General features: G+C 42.1%; 2 protein-coding genes across 2 annotated transcripts; one reads left to right on the forward strand and one right to left on the reverse strand.

The window, feature by feature from the left end:
* The first annotated feature begins 5,276 nt into the window (after nucleotides 1-5,276).
* Nucleotides 5,277-7,142, forward strand: tpk1 (thiamin pyrophosphokinase 1). The gene is made up of 2 exons (XM_083760277.1): nucleotides 5,277-5,587; nucleotides 6,045-7,142. The coding sequence occupies exons 1-2, from the start codon at nucleotides 5,460-5,462 to the stop codon at nucleotides 6,673-6,675; spliced, it is 759 nt and encodes a 252-aa protein (XP_083616403.1). The 5' UTR covers nucleotides 5,277-5,459; the 3' UTR covers nucleotides 6,676-7,142.
* A 2,236-nt stretch (nucleotides 7,143-9,378) lies between these two features.
* On the reverse strand, nucleotides 9,379-15,948 carry malsu1 (mitochondrial assembly of ribosomal large subunit 1; the record flags this gene model as incomplete). Its single annotated transcript, XM_083760241.1, has 4 exons — nucleotides 15,546-15,948; nucleotides 12,199-12,383; nucleotides 11,638-11,719; nucleotides 9,379-9,533 (listed from the first exon to the last, which is right to left on the reverse strand). The coding sequence occupies exons 1-4, from the start codon at nucleotides 15,880-15,882 to the stop codon at nucleotides 9,379-9,381; spliced, it is 759 nt and encodes a 252-aa protein (XP_083616367.1). The 5' UTR covers nucleotides 15,883-15,948.
* Nucleotides 15,949-16,506: the final 558 nt, after the last annotated feature.

Raw genomic sequence — 16,506 nt, forward strand, 5'->3', positions numbered from 1 at the left:
TGGTCGAAGTTTGGGCATGCAAACCGGAAAGGTGGAAATGCCGTCTATCCCCTGACCTCTTTCCATCATTTGCTGAAGCCAGAAGGCAGGGTCCTTCAGGGGTGGGTTCTCCCGCTGGCTCCAGAGCACATTGGCCTGGGCAAGCTTCATCTTTATCAGCGTTTCACCTATGTCCATGTTCCCCTGAAAAGCCTGGACCAGGATGGTCCCATCAAAGCTCACAGACCTCTTATGAACACGGACTGTTTTAGAAAACATCAGATTCTGGAGGAAGCCCTGTGGAAAACGAGCAAGATAGTGATTGCCCTGTGGGTGCATACTGTATGTATAAATTACATTATAGTATTATACAGCATCTATACATTATGCTTTTGAAAGCTGTTATTTGCACAGCTTATTTCTACTTCCTCCAGAAGTAGAAAGGAAATGTTTTAATTAAACACTTAAATGGCTTAAACATTTCCTCTGTTTAATTTGTAAATTATTAGCTGCCGGAGCTCATGATTCCGACTAAAAGTCATGCTAGGCACAAAAGGTCTCAGAACACGGACAGATACACAGAATACGCACTGCCCAGCTTAGCCCACCAACCTTTACAAGGTGGGTTCAATTAAGCGATAAAGCAATAATCATATCATATTCCTGCCCGATAATCGTACCGTACCATATCAATACGGCAGGAAATGCTGTGTGTGATGCTGTTTTAACATCAGCATCTGCCCGACAGTTACGATATATATGGTTAAATATTTTGCATTTTGCATCAAAACATTTATTTTTATCCTTGCTTTTTGTTCAAATTTTAAAGTTTCAAATTGATTTGGAAACTTAAAATTTTCTGACAATAATATGTCAAAACATTGGCAATCGGTGGTCTCTGCAAAAGTAAATTCAGTAGGACACAAGGTCATTATTCAAAACCAAAACGTATCACGATACAGTATCGTATCGTGGACCTATTGATCACGAGGTTGTTGGCACACCCAGCAATAGCAACGTTACCATCATTTATTTACAGACATCAAACTTGGAGAGAACACAGAATTGCAATCTGTAGGTTTTCTACAGATAACAATTCTGTTCTACCCTATGGGTCTTTTAATCATTATATTCCTTATGGTCAATTGCAGAGGGTGAAAGAAAATGAATTTGGACTTTTTCAAATACAATCTCAACAGAGTGGCGGGAATAGAACAAGTAGAGCAATCGGTAAGAGGTGGCAATAGACTTAATTGGTTGCTTCAGACATTTTGGCTATGGTGTATCAGCTGTATCCTGGTCTCAATGATTGATTTTAAACCCAGCTTGCAATTAGGTGATGTGTAGACACTAGACACAGATTTGGTTAAACATAGTGACCTAGATTTTTGTTTTTGTATGTCATAGATGTTATTTGTAGGCTACATACAGTATGTGTGCATTGTAAAACTTCAAACACATATGGCCATTCATTGAAGTGATTGCACTGAGCCCCAAATTGTGATGCATCCGATTGGTACCCTTGGTCACGGGGAGTTTAAGAGGACATGAATTTGCTGTGACAGTCCTCTATCACCACGCCCACCACGAGGAAGACATTGTCGAAATCAGTCGGCATCTGTGGCATTTAATTGTTTTTAATATGTAGTAGCCCTGTCGTAAAATGAAAGGCTTTTGCTTGCTCGAGTGTGCTTGGAGTTTGCCATTTTGATGGGACCCCTCTTCATATATATATGTATTGACGCAGATTTGTAACTTTTTCCCAAATGTAAGTTTTGGGGCATGCATACTCTGGCCTGGACTAGTTTGGGAACTATAATGTGTATTAAATTGAAAATTACTGTGTGCTGTCTAAAGTATGTGAGCAACCCACCAAGTGAACTGTCTCATGTATAAACTTCAAATCAAGTCATTTCAGTTGACTTTATTTGATGCTTTAAAGTTGTGCTGCTTATTCCGGGGGGAGAAAAGTTTCACCTCAAATACTGTGCTTACTGCTTACCAGTTTAATACTAGGGGAATCAGGGTCGATATGTAAACCCCAGAATTTGTACTTTTTGGCCAGACTTGGAGATTGCTGCAGATCCTCTGGAAGTTCCACAATAGCGGACCGACAGACCATCTCTCTATTCCCATAGTCAAAGTAGGAGACCATGAACTGCATACATAAGACAAGATAAATTATATTAAAACGTTTTGAATATTGATTTTCAAAAATACATATTAAACTACCACTGGGCAAGAACATTTTTGAAAAATGTTAAAGGACGACTCCACCCATCTTCATATAATAGAGGGTATGCGCATGCATAAAGTGAGTGGCAAATCGAGTGGCAACTTGAGTCTACCGTTTAATGCAATCCGATAGGACTTTTCTGTTTGGATGTATGGGCTGTCAAGGACAGAAAGTAGTTTTTTGACACTCAGGCGTTCCCGCATAATTTCCATGTATGAAAATGTCATGCGCATACCCTCCATTGGTCCTCACTAATGCTCATTATAATATGGTTCCATTTTTGTCTACTTAGTCTGTGTCTCAGTCTCTCAGAGGAGGGCTGTGGACAGTTCAGAAACCAACCTATCAGTGACATCGATGGGGAATCAATGCTAATAGAAACTGCAGGCTTTCTACCAATGGAAAGTTAGAAAGCTATAATGGAAGCCATTGTTCTCACGTGAAAAAGGTGAAATGTGGTTTGAATGATCACACCCGTGTGACATGAGGGGCGCTCTTATCATCATACATCATCTCATTCTGGCCAATCACAATTTGCGTCCTCACTTTTGTCTTCAATGTTTGTGTTTACACAAACACTCTAAGCTGGCCATTCATTGTCAATGGCATTCAATATTGTGTTAGGGCAATGTTTACACAAACCCTCAAAGCTGGACATAGGAAGAAGAAAAAGAACAACACCTGTGTGAAGTGAGGTGCGCTCTTATCATCTTACAACATGTAAAACAAACATTGAGACAAAACAAACATTAAATTCTCTTTATTGTCAATGGCGTTTTTAAAACAAACATTGAACTAAAAACAAACATTAAACCTGTATATCAAAAAAGAAGCCCTGCTTATTGATGTCACTGGTAGGCGGTTTTCTGAAATGTCCACAGCCCTCCTACGACTGAGACACAGACCGAGTAGAATTTGTTTTAATCATGAGCATTATTGAGGAACAACCAGGCCTAATATGAAGATGGATGAAGTCACCCTTCACGTTTTAAATAGAGTTGCCACTAACTAACCCAGCCATTACCATGCGTTCCAATAAAATAAATCACACCCGTGTGAAGTGAGGGCCGCTCTTAGTCTTATCGTCATACTAGTGTACATCATACATACATCATCATCCATCACACGCCATGCTCAGCCAATCAAATAATCACTATGGGGTACACACAGACGCAAAAATGTCATATCTAAATGCTATTGTGAAGACGTTTATAAGAAGCATTATGTTATGGCGATAGGCCTATCTTGTTTTTTCCACATGCAACACTCAACAGCCCAAAATGCATCTGCCTCACCTTATCGTCCATGTCCAGCTGCACCTTGCAGCGATACCAGTTGTTGTCTTTTGAGAAAAGAGCTCCATAAATCTACAAATTCAGAGAACTTAACATTTAAACTGTGACATGGGCAAGTGTGTGTGTGTGTGTGTGTGTGTGTGTGTGTGTGTGTGTGTGTGTGTGTGTGTGTGTGTGTGTACTTTTTGATGATGATTTCCTGTTTTTCATACAAGTGTATATTTGTACGTCTTTAAATGTTCTCATGAATTGAAACTTATGCAAGTCTAGTGCTTTTCATGGTTTCGCCTTCGCAGCAGTTATTGTATTGACTGAATGACTATTGCTTAAGTTTGAAATGTAACCATTCTACATGTGAATATAAAATGTAGTAGCGACCATCCATCCAACCCCAGTAATGTCCCCTACCGGCCTACCTTACCTTATTGAAACTGGGGGCGCCATTCACCCTCTGTGATTTTAGGCATACTTCTCCCAGGGTGATGTTCATTTGTTCAATAGCTTCATCCGACGTGATGCTCTGAAACGACATTGTTGTTGTTGTTGTTTTAGTATAGTTTAAGTATTGTATAGTTTGGGGGGTTCAAGATCAAATAGAGATCTTGCACAGATTGCAGGAGCATGGTCAGCAGTTGATTACATTGATTGATATGTGCAATCGTAACATTCGTTTCTACCTGTGCCCAAAATGTGATGGAATCCTCGATGTGGGTCACTTTGACCAGCTCCACTACAAGGTAGAAAGTGAAGACAGATATAAATCATTATAGTTTCTTAATGGTCTTTCATTACTCCGCATTGTCTGCAAGTATAGTGCAGCTACTCACTTTTGTGATCACTGTCCATCGTCGACTCAGCTCACAAAACACTATAAACGAACTATTTCAGGAGGTTGTAGGCTGCTTGCTTGCTTACCGTACGAACGGTAACACTTTAGAAACATCCAGAAGTTATTAAATCGATCCAACAAGTGTAGTGTATTTATCTACCAAACATTTGAAGTAGCTAGTTGTGTGTGGAGGATGCACCGGCCTGAAGAGAGGGTGTGCAACATATGGGACATGAGCATGGCAGGGCATTGGCAGCTAGGGTCGTCATCAATCAACAGCATTCACTCACACCTGTGACCTGATCAGACTGTGACGTAGTGCTATGAACGATCAGCACAATTTATTTTGTAATTGTCAGTAATCAATCTAATTAATCAATCAATCTAATCAGATATTATTTCCAATTACGTATAAATATATGTCTATAGCTATAGCTTTGATAAGATAAAACATTTTCTTTTAGATGTTTGGATGGATGGATGGATGGATGGATGGATGGATGGATGGATGGATGGATGGATGGATGGATGGATGGATGGATGGATGGATGGATGGATAGATAGATAGATAGATAGATAGATAGATAGATAGATAGATAGATAGATAGATAGATAGATAGATAGATAGATAGATAGATGCCTCCCCCTATTGGCCAAATATGAGATGACACACTGGTCTGCATAATAAAACATCACATTCACAACGCACACAAAAGGGAACAAAGCATTTTAATTTATTTATTTTACGTTTTGGTAAACAAGTGCCAATTTAACATTGAAGTGATATGTTCGTTTAAACAAACCTTCGACCAATCATACAATCCATTCCATACTCATACATAACAATTGATGTCTGTACTGTCACTTTAAGATGTTGATGATGTCACTGCTAGGCGACGATGTGGTGTGCACTGTCTGTGCATGATGTGGTGTGAGCACAGATTAATATTTAAATGGCCAAAAAAATACCAGGAACTCATGCGTAAAAGTTCCCTCATTAAAACGCTCGCCTGCATGGACGACAGACGCGCACTCTTAACGCCGTTTGGAGCCACTCTGTCACGTTGTTGAGGAGTGTAGAGTCCCAGACTGACAGTGATTCGGGGTTGAATAACAAGTCATGGTTGAAGAGTTTTCACCTTTGGACTGCCTGCTGCCCTCTGGCACGCAGAGGATCTGCCTGCTCATTGTGAACCAGCCCCTGGAGAAAGACTACCTCCACACCCTGTGGAACAAGGCTCTCCTGAGGTAAGATAGATACCCATATGTACCTGTCAAAATACTTCATTACAACACAAGGGGTTAAATTAATTTCGACAGCCGTTAAGAAATGTGAATACCTAGTCCTAGACTCCTTCAAAACCACTCTCAAAGATCACTTACGGGCAGCTGCAATTCGAAACTGGCCCCTGTAAAAAAGTTAAAGACCCCCCCCTCTCTATTTTTCTATACTCTTCATGTATTCCCTCATGTATTCCCCTTTTCCTAACTGTGTATTTGATTTAAATTTAGCATATGTATATATTTGTATGTCTTTGAATGTTTTGATGAATTGAAAATGGAGGACCCTGATGTAAACAAGTCTTAGTGCTTTTTCTGGTTTTATCCTCTTCCTCTTACCATTTTTTTGTTGTATTGACCTGTACCTTCCTTGAACTGTACCCATTCTACAATCTGTTAATACACTGTTCAATCAATCAATCAGGTCCTGTGCGGATGGAGCCGCCAACCACCTCTATGCCATCACGGCGGGAGAGCGCGACAGCTTTCTCCCTGACTACATCAGCGGGGACTTTGACTCCATCACCGACGAGGTGAAGGCCTTCTACGCGGAGAAGGGCTGCAGGCTGATCGAGACGTCCGACCAGGACCTGACGGACTTCACCAAGTGCCTGGCCATCATGCTGGAGGAGATCCACACGCGACAGCTGCAGGTGGACACCATAGTGACTCTCGGCGGGCTGGCGGGCAGACTGGACCAGATCATGGCGTCGGTTGAGACCCTGTACCATTCCCTGTCCATGACGCAGCTCCCGCTGCTCATCATACAGGGCACCAGCCTGGCCCGTCTTCTCAGGCCCGGCAGCCACAGCCTGGGCGTGAACACCGGCCTAGAGGGAGACTGGTGCAGCCTCGTCCCAGTGGGAGGGCCCGCCGTGACTCGGACCACTGGGCTCAAATGGAACCTCGATAACCAAGTCCTGCAGTTTGGGAAGCTGGTGAGCACCTCAAACACCTATGAGGCCGTTGCTCCCGGAGACCCCAGGAAACCCGTCACCGTGACAACGGACCAGCCGCTGCTGTGGAGCATGGGCATCAACGGGAGCAGGGAATGACCTCCCGAAGAGTAATTGACCAATCACAGAAGACGGCTCGCATCTGTCAAAGCACCTTCTCCTAGTGAAATGGCTTGAACTTCACTCAAGGTGGTAAAAATGATTTAGTCTCACAAAAAAATCTTATAAGTGACCTCAGTGCCTTAGTTCTGTAGTGGAAACCACACTACATAATACATTTACATGCCAAACTCACCTCAAGTGCCTGTTTTTACAGCTTTGCTCTGCAAGAGTCTTATCTTTCTATAAGAGGGTTGGTTGGTGTGTGTCTGGAGCTAATCTCACAAATTGCTGGACCAATCGGTGCCAAATCCCTTGTGCACATTTTATACTTTTTGAAATATAACTTTTAAGTAGATATTTCCTACTTACTTATCATGAAATTCAATAGGGCTCCGATACCGTACCTTGCCCAAATTTGGAGATATACGTCATAGAAATGTCAAAGCTGTCTGTTTGCACAATGACCAAAATAAAAACTGACATCACAGGCTGGGTTCAACACAGGAACCATGCCATTCCCTTGTGGATCACAAGATACAAATGATTCTATTTTTGCATATGATTCTATGCACAGCTTTGTGTTTGTGTGTATGAGCAATGAATGTGATTGGCTGAGCACATCATGTGATGTATTGCTTATTGTAACTCGCTCTGGATTAAGAGCGTCTGCTAAATGCCAACATTTATAGGAGCGCATCTCACCTCACAAGTGTGATTTTTTTGTTTATATTTAAAATGTCATTGTAATCCTTAAATTGCTTTGTGGATAGACGGTGTGTCACACATGCCCATATATGGAGATCTGACTATAGACGGAACTCTCCAGAAGTGTGCCTATTTTTAAATAATATATATTTTTAAATAAGCGATGTCTGCTCAGCTCATGCCCCAGTGCATGTTTATTGAATCACATGCACATCTGATTAATCTTAATCAATAATGGTCTGGAGGTTGTACATGATCAGTTGAAGAGCCTGTAGTGTTGTTTCACCATAGCCTCCCATAGCCAGCCTTCATCTGCCTTTGCGATGCATGTTGCCATTTAGCCCAAGGCTATAGTTTCACCACATTGAAATAGTACTGAAATGACTACTGTACTCAGCAGCTGATGCTGACATCAGTGAGCCTTTGTAATAATGTGCTTGCTGTCATGGAGATGCAAATCCTCACAAAGAATAGCGTTTCTACATAATGAAGTCCCAGGTTTCCAGGAGGTGGCATGCCCGTTTACCTGTTTCGGTTCAGTTACTGCTGTTCATTTTATGACTTCAACAGATATGAGCCAAGTTATGCAGAGCCTGTTATTTGAAATGGACCAAGGAAAAGCATAACTTTTTAGCCAACAGAGGAAGGTGTATTGGAGGCCAAGTCTGACTGTGCACATAGTTTTGCAAGAAGTATACTGGTTCTTTAAGGCTACAGTATGTCCCTTTTACTATTACTAATATTTTGCCGTTTGATTTAATTGACCCCCGAGTTGGTGACACTGACAGTAATGTGGAGTGTTATTCTCTGTAAATGTTATGCATGCATAACACCGGTCTGTTCCGGTCAGGGGCTTTGACAACCTTGTTACTTTTTTATGACTTATGAAAGTGAAGATATTTTGATCATGTTATGGAAAACTGATATTACATGGAATACGCTATGTGTGTAACTCTACAGGCCTGAACATAGGCTGAGGAGTGTGATATCAACTATATGAAGTGATGATAGCAATTTTAAATTAATTAAATGTTTGAAATGTATCAAATGTTTTACTTTACTCTTGGAAAAGGAGAAATCACACTTGCTGGCAAGTGCATTATTGGCCGCGGGAATTTTTACGTTCAGATTTACATAAACTGAATCATAGTTGCATGAATAAAGTGCAGTGTTAAACTGAATTTGAACAGCTGGCGAAATAGATTTCAGATATGAGTAATGCGTTCAAAGTTTAAGTAAGCTTTTCAGAACAAACAACTGTTTTTGGTCAAGTGCAGACTGATTTAGAATTTGTGATGACGGTATTGTCTTATCAGGCCAGTCAATCTAAGCTAAAAAGGGGCATGACAAAATAAATTGCAATGGTAATCGTTCAAGGTTTTTTATGATCCTTAGGGGTCATCCAAATAATCCATCCATATTCATTCAAATTGATTATATACATTTTGGGTCATGGTGAATTCCATTTTGGACTGACTCCTAAATCCTGACCTAAGTTTCCTGAAAAACTTCAAATATTTATATAGCATACATTTTTTGTAATTTTTGAATACTGTACAGAACCCCGAGGGGTTCCCGCCCAGAAGGGTAGGGTTACCAAAAGGGGTTCCCGCCTATAATGGGTGTCAAATTAGGAGTCATTCATGATTCTGAACTCATTCCAAGCATTAGTGCACGAAAAACACTCCTTGGGCTAAAAAGACGGCTATGACCGTTCACAAAACAATCCAGAGAAGTTGTGATTTACCAGTACTGCCTCCTGCCGTTTCCTGTACCAGTATCTGTTCTGTACTACCTCTTTTTTACAAAATCAAAGTAAATCAAAGACTTCAACTTAAAACCATTTATTTACCCGTTTTTTTATGTCCTCCATGTGCGAAATGCGCTGCTGTGATGAAACAATGACACATGCGCTTGTTTGCGTTCCATCGTATGACCAAAAAGGGTTATAAACTCTTGAGAAAGAATAAATGCACAAAAAAAAAAAAAATGCAGTCACTTGAGGTCTTCAGCAGCATAGATGAAGTCCTCTGGAAGTTTCTCAGGGGGTATTCTCTGCAGCTGCTCATCGTAGGAGCGGAGAGTCCACAATTTTTCCAATTCATACACCTCTCTTGTCTCTGGCAGCATGAGGTGAAGCACCATACTCCCTGAAGACGACAAGACCGTTGATCACCCACTCACTCACTAACACCATGTAATAGTACACTGTAAATTCCTAACAACTCTATTGGTAAAGATGTATCCCAATGAAGGCGGGGTTGGCGAAAGGGCCTTTCTGTGTGGAGTTTGCATGTTCTCCCCGTGTCCCCTAGGGTAGGTACCCTCACAAAAACATGCAGTAATCCTGGTCTCTAAACTGCCTCCCCCTGGCCAGCCGGGACACCTGATGGAGGGGAAAGGAACTGGTTGGAATAACGTGTTCCTTCCACGCGCTACGTCCAACCAGGGAAACTCCCCCCTGTCAGGTGTAAAGGAGCAACTTGGACACTCAAGCATGAAGGAAGCATGAGTTAAGTCCGTTGCTCTCCCTAGGTTGGCAGAGGGTGTAGAGCCCAGGATCACATCACAGGATGATTGACACAGGGGTGAAAAATGGGTTACAAAATCGTGGGACAAAAAATATAAATTATTAAATAAAATAAAAAGATGTATCCCAATGAATGGTGGGTCCATTTGGTTACAACTGTACTGTACACTCTTGAGTATTGCAGCAGTATACACATTTGCCAGCTGGTATCCCCTACCTGCACGATAAGATCAACCCGCCTTCCTGCACACTACAATCAGAAAACACAGGACATCTGTCCATCCAGTCCCCGTGATACCCAAGCATCCTAGAGACGCTTCCTCCCAAGCTGTGTTATTTAAATAGGTTTGATATTTACCTGCTAAGGCTGCTATCCTAATTACTTTGAAGCACTTTTTTTTTAAACTATTGAATTGACCACTTGTCTTACCCCGTTTGTTGACTAGTTTACTCCGATCTTGCACTTTATAAGTTGCTCTGGATAAGTGTCTGTCTGGTATGTGCTAAATCTGCTTAAATGTAACAGAAAAATTCATTCAGCAATGTTGTGCAATCTTTTAGCTCAAGATCAAGTTTGAATGGGAGCTACAGTGGATTAAGGGACAAGGGTCCATAGAATGCACAATAGTTAATACACTAAAAGACTCGAAAAACATTTCATTCTGACATATAATGTATGTACATTGCCAGCCTCTTAACACGTACAGTCAGTCTCAATACAGACAAACAGCACTGTTCTTCTTCTAACTTCCCTCAGCCACACAGCGAAGAGTGCATGTCTGTCTGCACCCCTGGCTGACATCGCTCAGTGGATAGTACCCAATCTATCTAGACTAAACAGAGCATCTCCTCTTCTATTCGAGTAGTATTGCCCCCTGCAGGATCTTTCAATCAGCAACACCCTAGTGACTGCCAAAAAGCCTGAGACAGTCTGATGTCCTTCAAGGGGATGACCTTTTACGCAGAGCCAGGGAGTCGATAGTCACTGAGGGGGCGCTTGTTTTACAGGCTAGGTTGGTGAGGGCTCCGTTAAAACGACCGGATTAAGGTTGGTGAGGGGTCTGTTAAAACGACCGGATTAAGGTTGGTGAGGGATGTGCTGCTCCGTGCTTGCTGTTATGATTAGGTTAGGGTTTGAGGTAGGTTGTCGTTCGGTAGTAGCCGGCGCTGTAAAACAAGTTTACCCATCAGCACCCATCGAAACCAAGGCTCTGCGCTTAAGGGTGTCCCGTCCTTCAAGCAGGGACGGATTAACCCCCCGAGGGCCCCTGGGCCGGTAATTTTTGCAGGGCCCCCATAGCGCACGTGCGTGCAAAATGTTGGTGTTTTTCCGTGTTTTTATCATCTTTTTGACCTAAATTTAACAAAATCAATGGCCAATGAAGGGCTCCAGGAGCCCTTTTCAGGGCGTCAAACCTAGTACCTTACGGTCCAATTTCACTGAAGGGCCCCTGAGAGCCAAGGGCCCCTGGGCCACAGCCCCACTGGCCCAATGGCTAATTTGTCCCTGCCTTCAAGGCACAATTTGCAGTGGTCCTTTATTCAGTGGTTCTCAACCTTTTCAGGCTGCGACCAGATAACCTGCAGCCTAAATTCTTCTGTATAGTGTAGTACTTGCCTAAAAGAACTGAAGCGACATGTTTTTGGCTTGTGGATCAGTTCTTTAAGGCGAGCGACACATTTCACTTGATAGGAGTATAAAGTATAAATGAACCCTTACATACCAAAGTCAATACACATCCAGTCCTCTGTATCTTTGCCTTCAATCTTGACATGTGGATCATTTTCTTTCTTCATAAATTTGTACTGTGAAAGAAAACAAAAAGTGATGTACACCTAAACAACTCTGATGGTAAAGATGTATCCCAATGAAGGCGGGGTTGGCGAAAGGGCCTTTCTGTGTGGAGTTTGCATGTTCTCCCCGTGTCCCCTAGGGTAGGTACCCTCACAAAAACATGCAGTAATCCTGGTCTCTAAACTGCCTCCCCCTGGCCAGCCGGGACGCCTGATGGAGGGGAAAGGAACTGGTTGGAATAACGTGTTCCTTCCACGCGCTACGTCCAACCAGGGAAACTCCCCCCTGTCAGGTGTAAAGGAGCAACTTGGACACTCAAGCATGAAGGAAGCATGAGTTAAGTCCGTTGCTCTCCCTAGGTTGGCGGAGGGTGTGTAGAGCCCAGGATCACATCACAGGATGATTGACACAGGGGTGAAAAGAAACAAAGCAATAGACTATAATTATCAATAAATACCGGTAACTGAAATACTGTAAATGTATAAATTACCACTTTCACAGCATAAAGTGCCATTGCCCGGAGGTGCCTTGTTGAAACACCACTCGCAACAATAAAGTACTGGGTGTATTTGAGATCCTCAGGTACTTTTATAACACAGATGTCCACTGCATTTTCTTGCCGGAGTAAAGCTGCCACCGTATCAAGTGTGAAACTCTCCACTGTCTCCAGGGGTTCTGTATGTAAAGAAGAGAGGGACATAAACATTGTAAGCCCCATGTCATACCTTCAAAAATGTTTTGTTGTGAACTTGTAGATCAAAGATCAGATAGTTTTTTCTTTAAAAAATATAAAAATATAGGCACTTTTGATCTTTTGTTACGTGTGAAATATTATTTTAAATAGAAGCAAATTGGGAGAGATTATTATTTACCATTATGGGGATTGTATCAACTCACACCTGCTCCTGGAAAAGGACCTGTCTGTCTCTCATCAGCCTCAGTAGGCGACTAAGGTGATGAGAGACAGAGTAGGGATTGATGCCAGGTTTTGCCTCTTCTCTAAAAAATAAAAAAGCGTGGCGTGATATTGTTTTATTACATAAGTGTTAAAAAATCTCTATATTCCATTTAGCAATGGAGTTGTTTTTGCAAATCTGGGTCACAGATTAAATGAGTGAATTTGAAAGGGATTAAAAAATTAGCAGAAACGATTGGAACTCAAATACTATAACATTGGCTATGTTTACATGAAGGGTGATCATTCCGAATAAATACTTCCGAATAAAATACATCCGATGTAATGTTTTTTGCCATGAGTTTACATGGGAAATGGTCATTCCGAATGAGTGTTTATATGGAGAAGTGATAGAAGACATGATACATGTTAATTCACGTGAAACTACGCCATCTGTTGGACACATAAAATATAGGCAGTTCATTCATTGTGACTTTCAGACGAAAGACAACACTTTGAAATCCCATCATTTCATTCCGCAGTAGTTTTGAGGCTGCTGCTTGGATAGGGACGGACATACATATTATGTTTACCGTCTTTTTTTCCCCACCTGCTGCGGCTCCCCTTCTCCGCTGGGAAGGTGATCATCTCGTTTTTATGTGTAGCCTACTTTTAATCTACAGCACGGCCAGGGCACGCAACACACTGATTATTATTGTATCGGGTCGCTCGTTATTTTTGAGAGAGAGAGAGAGAGAGAGTGTGAGAGAGAGACCGTTGAACACACACACACACACTAAATGCACGAAATAACGCGCTCTATGTGCAAACTCCTCGGCGCGCCTTGGATATGAGGCTTATGAGCGCCTTGGAGTTGGAGCGCAATGGAAATGAGCATGCTCAGAAAGACCAGAATGAATTTACATCCGAAGCAGTGTATACATGAGTCCAATTTTCTTTCAATCGCATTGAACATCGGAGTAATCCGGCCAGTGACATCGGAATGGTTTTTAGATCGCATCGAGCGTTTTCATTCGGATGTAAGTTTTTGTAGGTGTTTACATAACAATGTTTAATAGGATTTAACTTCTATTCGGAATGAAAAGGGGATATAACTGCTCATGTAAACGTAGCCAATGAAGCTGCTGATGAATGGTCTTTGTTGTCTCCACCAGGCCGAAGGCATGTGGGGAGAGTATGTTTTGCACTCCGTCCGTCCGCGTGTCCGTCCGTCCGTTTGTGTGTCCGTGTGTCCGTGAACAGCTAGTCTCGGCCACCGTTAACCCGGTCGATGCCATATTTTGCACACACACTCCCTGGATGCCAACCATGAACCTCTGGCCCAAACTTTCCAGAACGGCCTGTTATAGCGCCACCAGGAGGCCGCTTTGTGCAAAACAAGTTTTTGCACAGTACACCTACAGATTTTGTCCAAACATCACGCAAATTGGTACACAGTCTCTCTAGAGCCATTCAACGAAACGGGTCTTTCAGATTTATCAGACTCCATCCTGATTGGTTAAGATTGGCTTCCAAAGTTCACAGGAGTGCTCAGTTTCAAACAAAATGCTGCAAATCATGAACACATCGCGTGATTTCCCTGAAATTGTGCACCCACATTCCCACTAGGCCGAGGACGAAATGCCACATGAACAATTTCAACTCAGCCTCAAGGTGGCGCTATAACTGGCCGAAAAGTGTCTTTACCTCTAACTGCACGGATCTGTGGATAACCTGGTGGAGACCTGTGCCCGGAAGGGCACTTTTTCTAGTTAGCTCTGTTCCATACCCTTCTAGCCCCATATGTTCCCTCTCCCTACGCTCATTCTGTAGCTCCGAGATGAGGTCACACACTGGGCCCCTCCCACCGCGTTTCAGAAACGGCGCAAGGTTCCGCTATGTACGTTTCTTACCCTGACGCCACGATTAATCCAAACGTGAAGGGGACGTGAAGGGTTTACACTAATTCAACCATAACAACGCCCAAGAAAATCCAACTAGAGATTTGAACCGAGCCTTTACGTCCCGTATTTTGTCAGTCGCTTCCATGTTTATCAAGGAAGTGTGCGTGTGCGCATGCATGTCGAGTGAACTGAAGTCAGTTGGAAATTTCGACCAGGGGAGGCGCTAAAGCATTTCAACTTCCTTGATAAACATAGAAGCGACTGACAAAATACGGGACGTAAAGGCTCGGTTCAAATCTCTAGTTGGATTTTCTTGGGCGTTGTTATGGTTGAATTAGTGTAAACCCTTCACGTCCCCTTCACGTTTGGATTAATCGTGGCGTCAGGGTAAGAAACTTACATAGCGGAAACTTGCGCCGTTTCTGAAACGCGGTGGGAGGGGCCCAGTGTGTGACCTCATCTCGGAGCTACAGAATGAGCGTAGGGAGAGGGAACATATGGGGCTAATACCCTTCCTGCTTTCGATGGAACAGAGCTAGGTCTTTGTGAAGTTCTGAAGGGATAAATATCTCTATACTTTTCCGTTATTGACCTGGATAAATAATATAGCCATCATGTCTACTATTATAATATAGAGCTTTAACAAAACTTTTACAGAAAATGTAATTTACAGTTTTACACGGCCTTTATTTTTAATTTAAAGAATTCATACAAATACACACATTTGCACCTTTAGAAACCACACATACAGCAACAACGCATACATCCACAAAGTATAATCAAATCGTCGATATTTGAACTCTTTTGAGGATGAGCAACGTTACAGCATGTATAGTACCTCTAGAAAGTACCTCTCGGGCATGTAGTGAATATGCAATATTATTACAAACAACAGTCAGTGAATGTATATTATTGGGACAGAGATAGCCCTCCAAGCAGAACCCAAATGCTACTGAAGTTTCAGAAAAGTTTTACGTAGGGTCCCGAAAGGGGCTAGGACAGAGACAGAGTTGATAAATGTAAACATTAGCCACTTACTTTGACTGCCGCGATCCCAGTCCAACTCCTCCTGGCCACTAAGCGTCTCAGAGTCATTGATAACATTATGACTATCCGAGTAATATCTTACGAGCATGCCAGAATTATATATGTTTATGCCAGAGTGACAAACAGATAAATGCTGCTGCTGATGAACAATAAAGGCCAGCCTTGCTGAAGTTGCTGAGAAGCTTCGATGAGACAGCCCGCAGTAAACCCGAGATTTTAAAATCCTACACAAACTTCTAGCAGTACGTTCATATTCTTTCATGTTAACATTTCTCGCCAGTACGCATGATAATACGAGTTTGTTGGAATATTTCAAGAGACACGTCATTTTAGGCAGCTTGCTCTATCTCTTGTCATTGAATCCACGAGGTTTGTCCACAGCAAGGTCCACTGCTAAAAATAAAAAAATACAAATCAGGAAGTGATTGCAAGGCTGGAATTCTGATTGGTTTAGACATCTTCTTTATTTGTTGTCGGTTATTTACGAAAATAGCTTTACTCCCCCTATCGACCGGCCGTAGATCGTGCGCTCATCTTCAGTATCAGGTTTTTTTTAAAGAGAGAAAACTACATTGAAATATCAGTGGGCTAACTGGGCTTGTATGCAGATCATTCTGAAAAGCTTTATATATATAAAAATTAAAACAGTGTCCGGTTAGAACTTAAACCAGGATGCTTCGACTTCAGCCTTCTGCCTTGAGCAGACCTCTATTATATATTATCCGATTAGGCTTTGTCTGGATGACTGAGCCAATAAGATCCATATATGGGTTCTATCATATTGATCTGATATCAGCATTAGGTCAACCCGGACCAAATATAGGGATAGTCGTACTAGACATGTCATATGTCATATAGCCCGATGTCCTAGTCGAATATCCCCATATATGGAGACAAGGGGCTGTATTTTGCGTATCTTAAGTACCAGGTCTTATTACTTAACTTAAGACCT

Source organism: Protomyctophum parallelum, assembly GCF_964188405.1.
Source record: "Protomyctophum parallelum genome assembly, chromosome: 3".
Lineage (NCBI taxonomy): Eukaryota > Metazoa > Chordata > Actinopteri > Myctophiformes > Myctophidae > Protomyctophum > Protomyctophum parallelum.

Bases quoted from the DNA above. Each gene is read 5' to 3' on its own strand.
- tpk1 (XM_083760277.1), top strand. From the start codon at position 5,460: ATGGTTGAAGAGTTTTCACCTTTGGACTGCCTGCTGCCCTCTGGCACG. The intron at 5,588-6,044 runs GTAAGATAGATA...TCAATCAATCAG, and splicing joins TGGAACAAGGCTCTCCTGAG to GTCCTGTGCGGATGGAGCCG.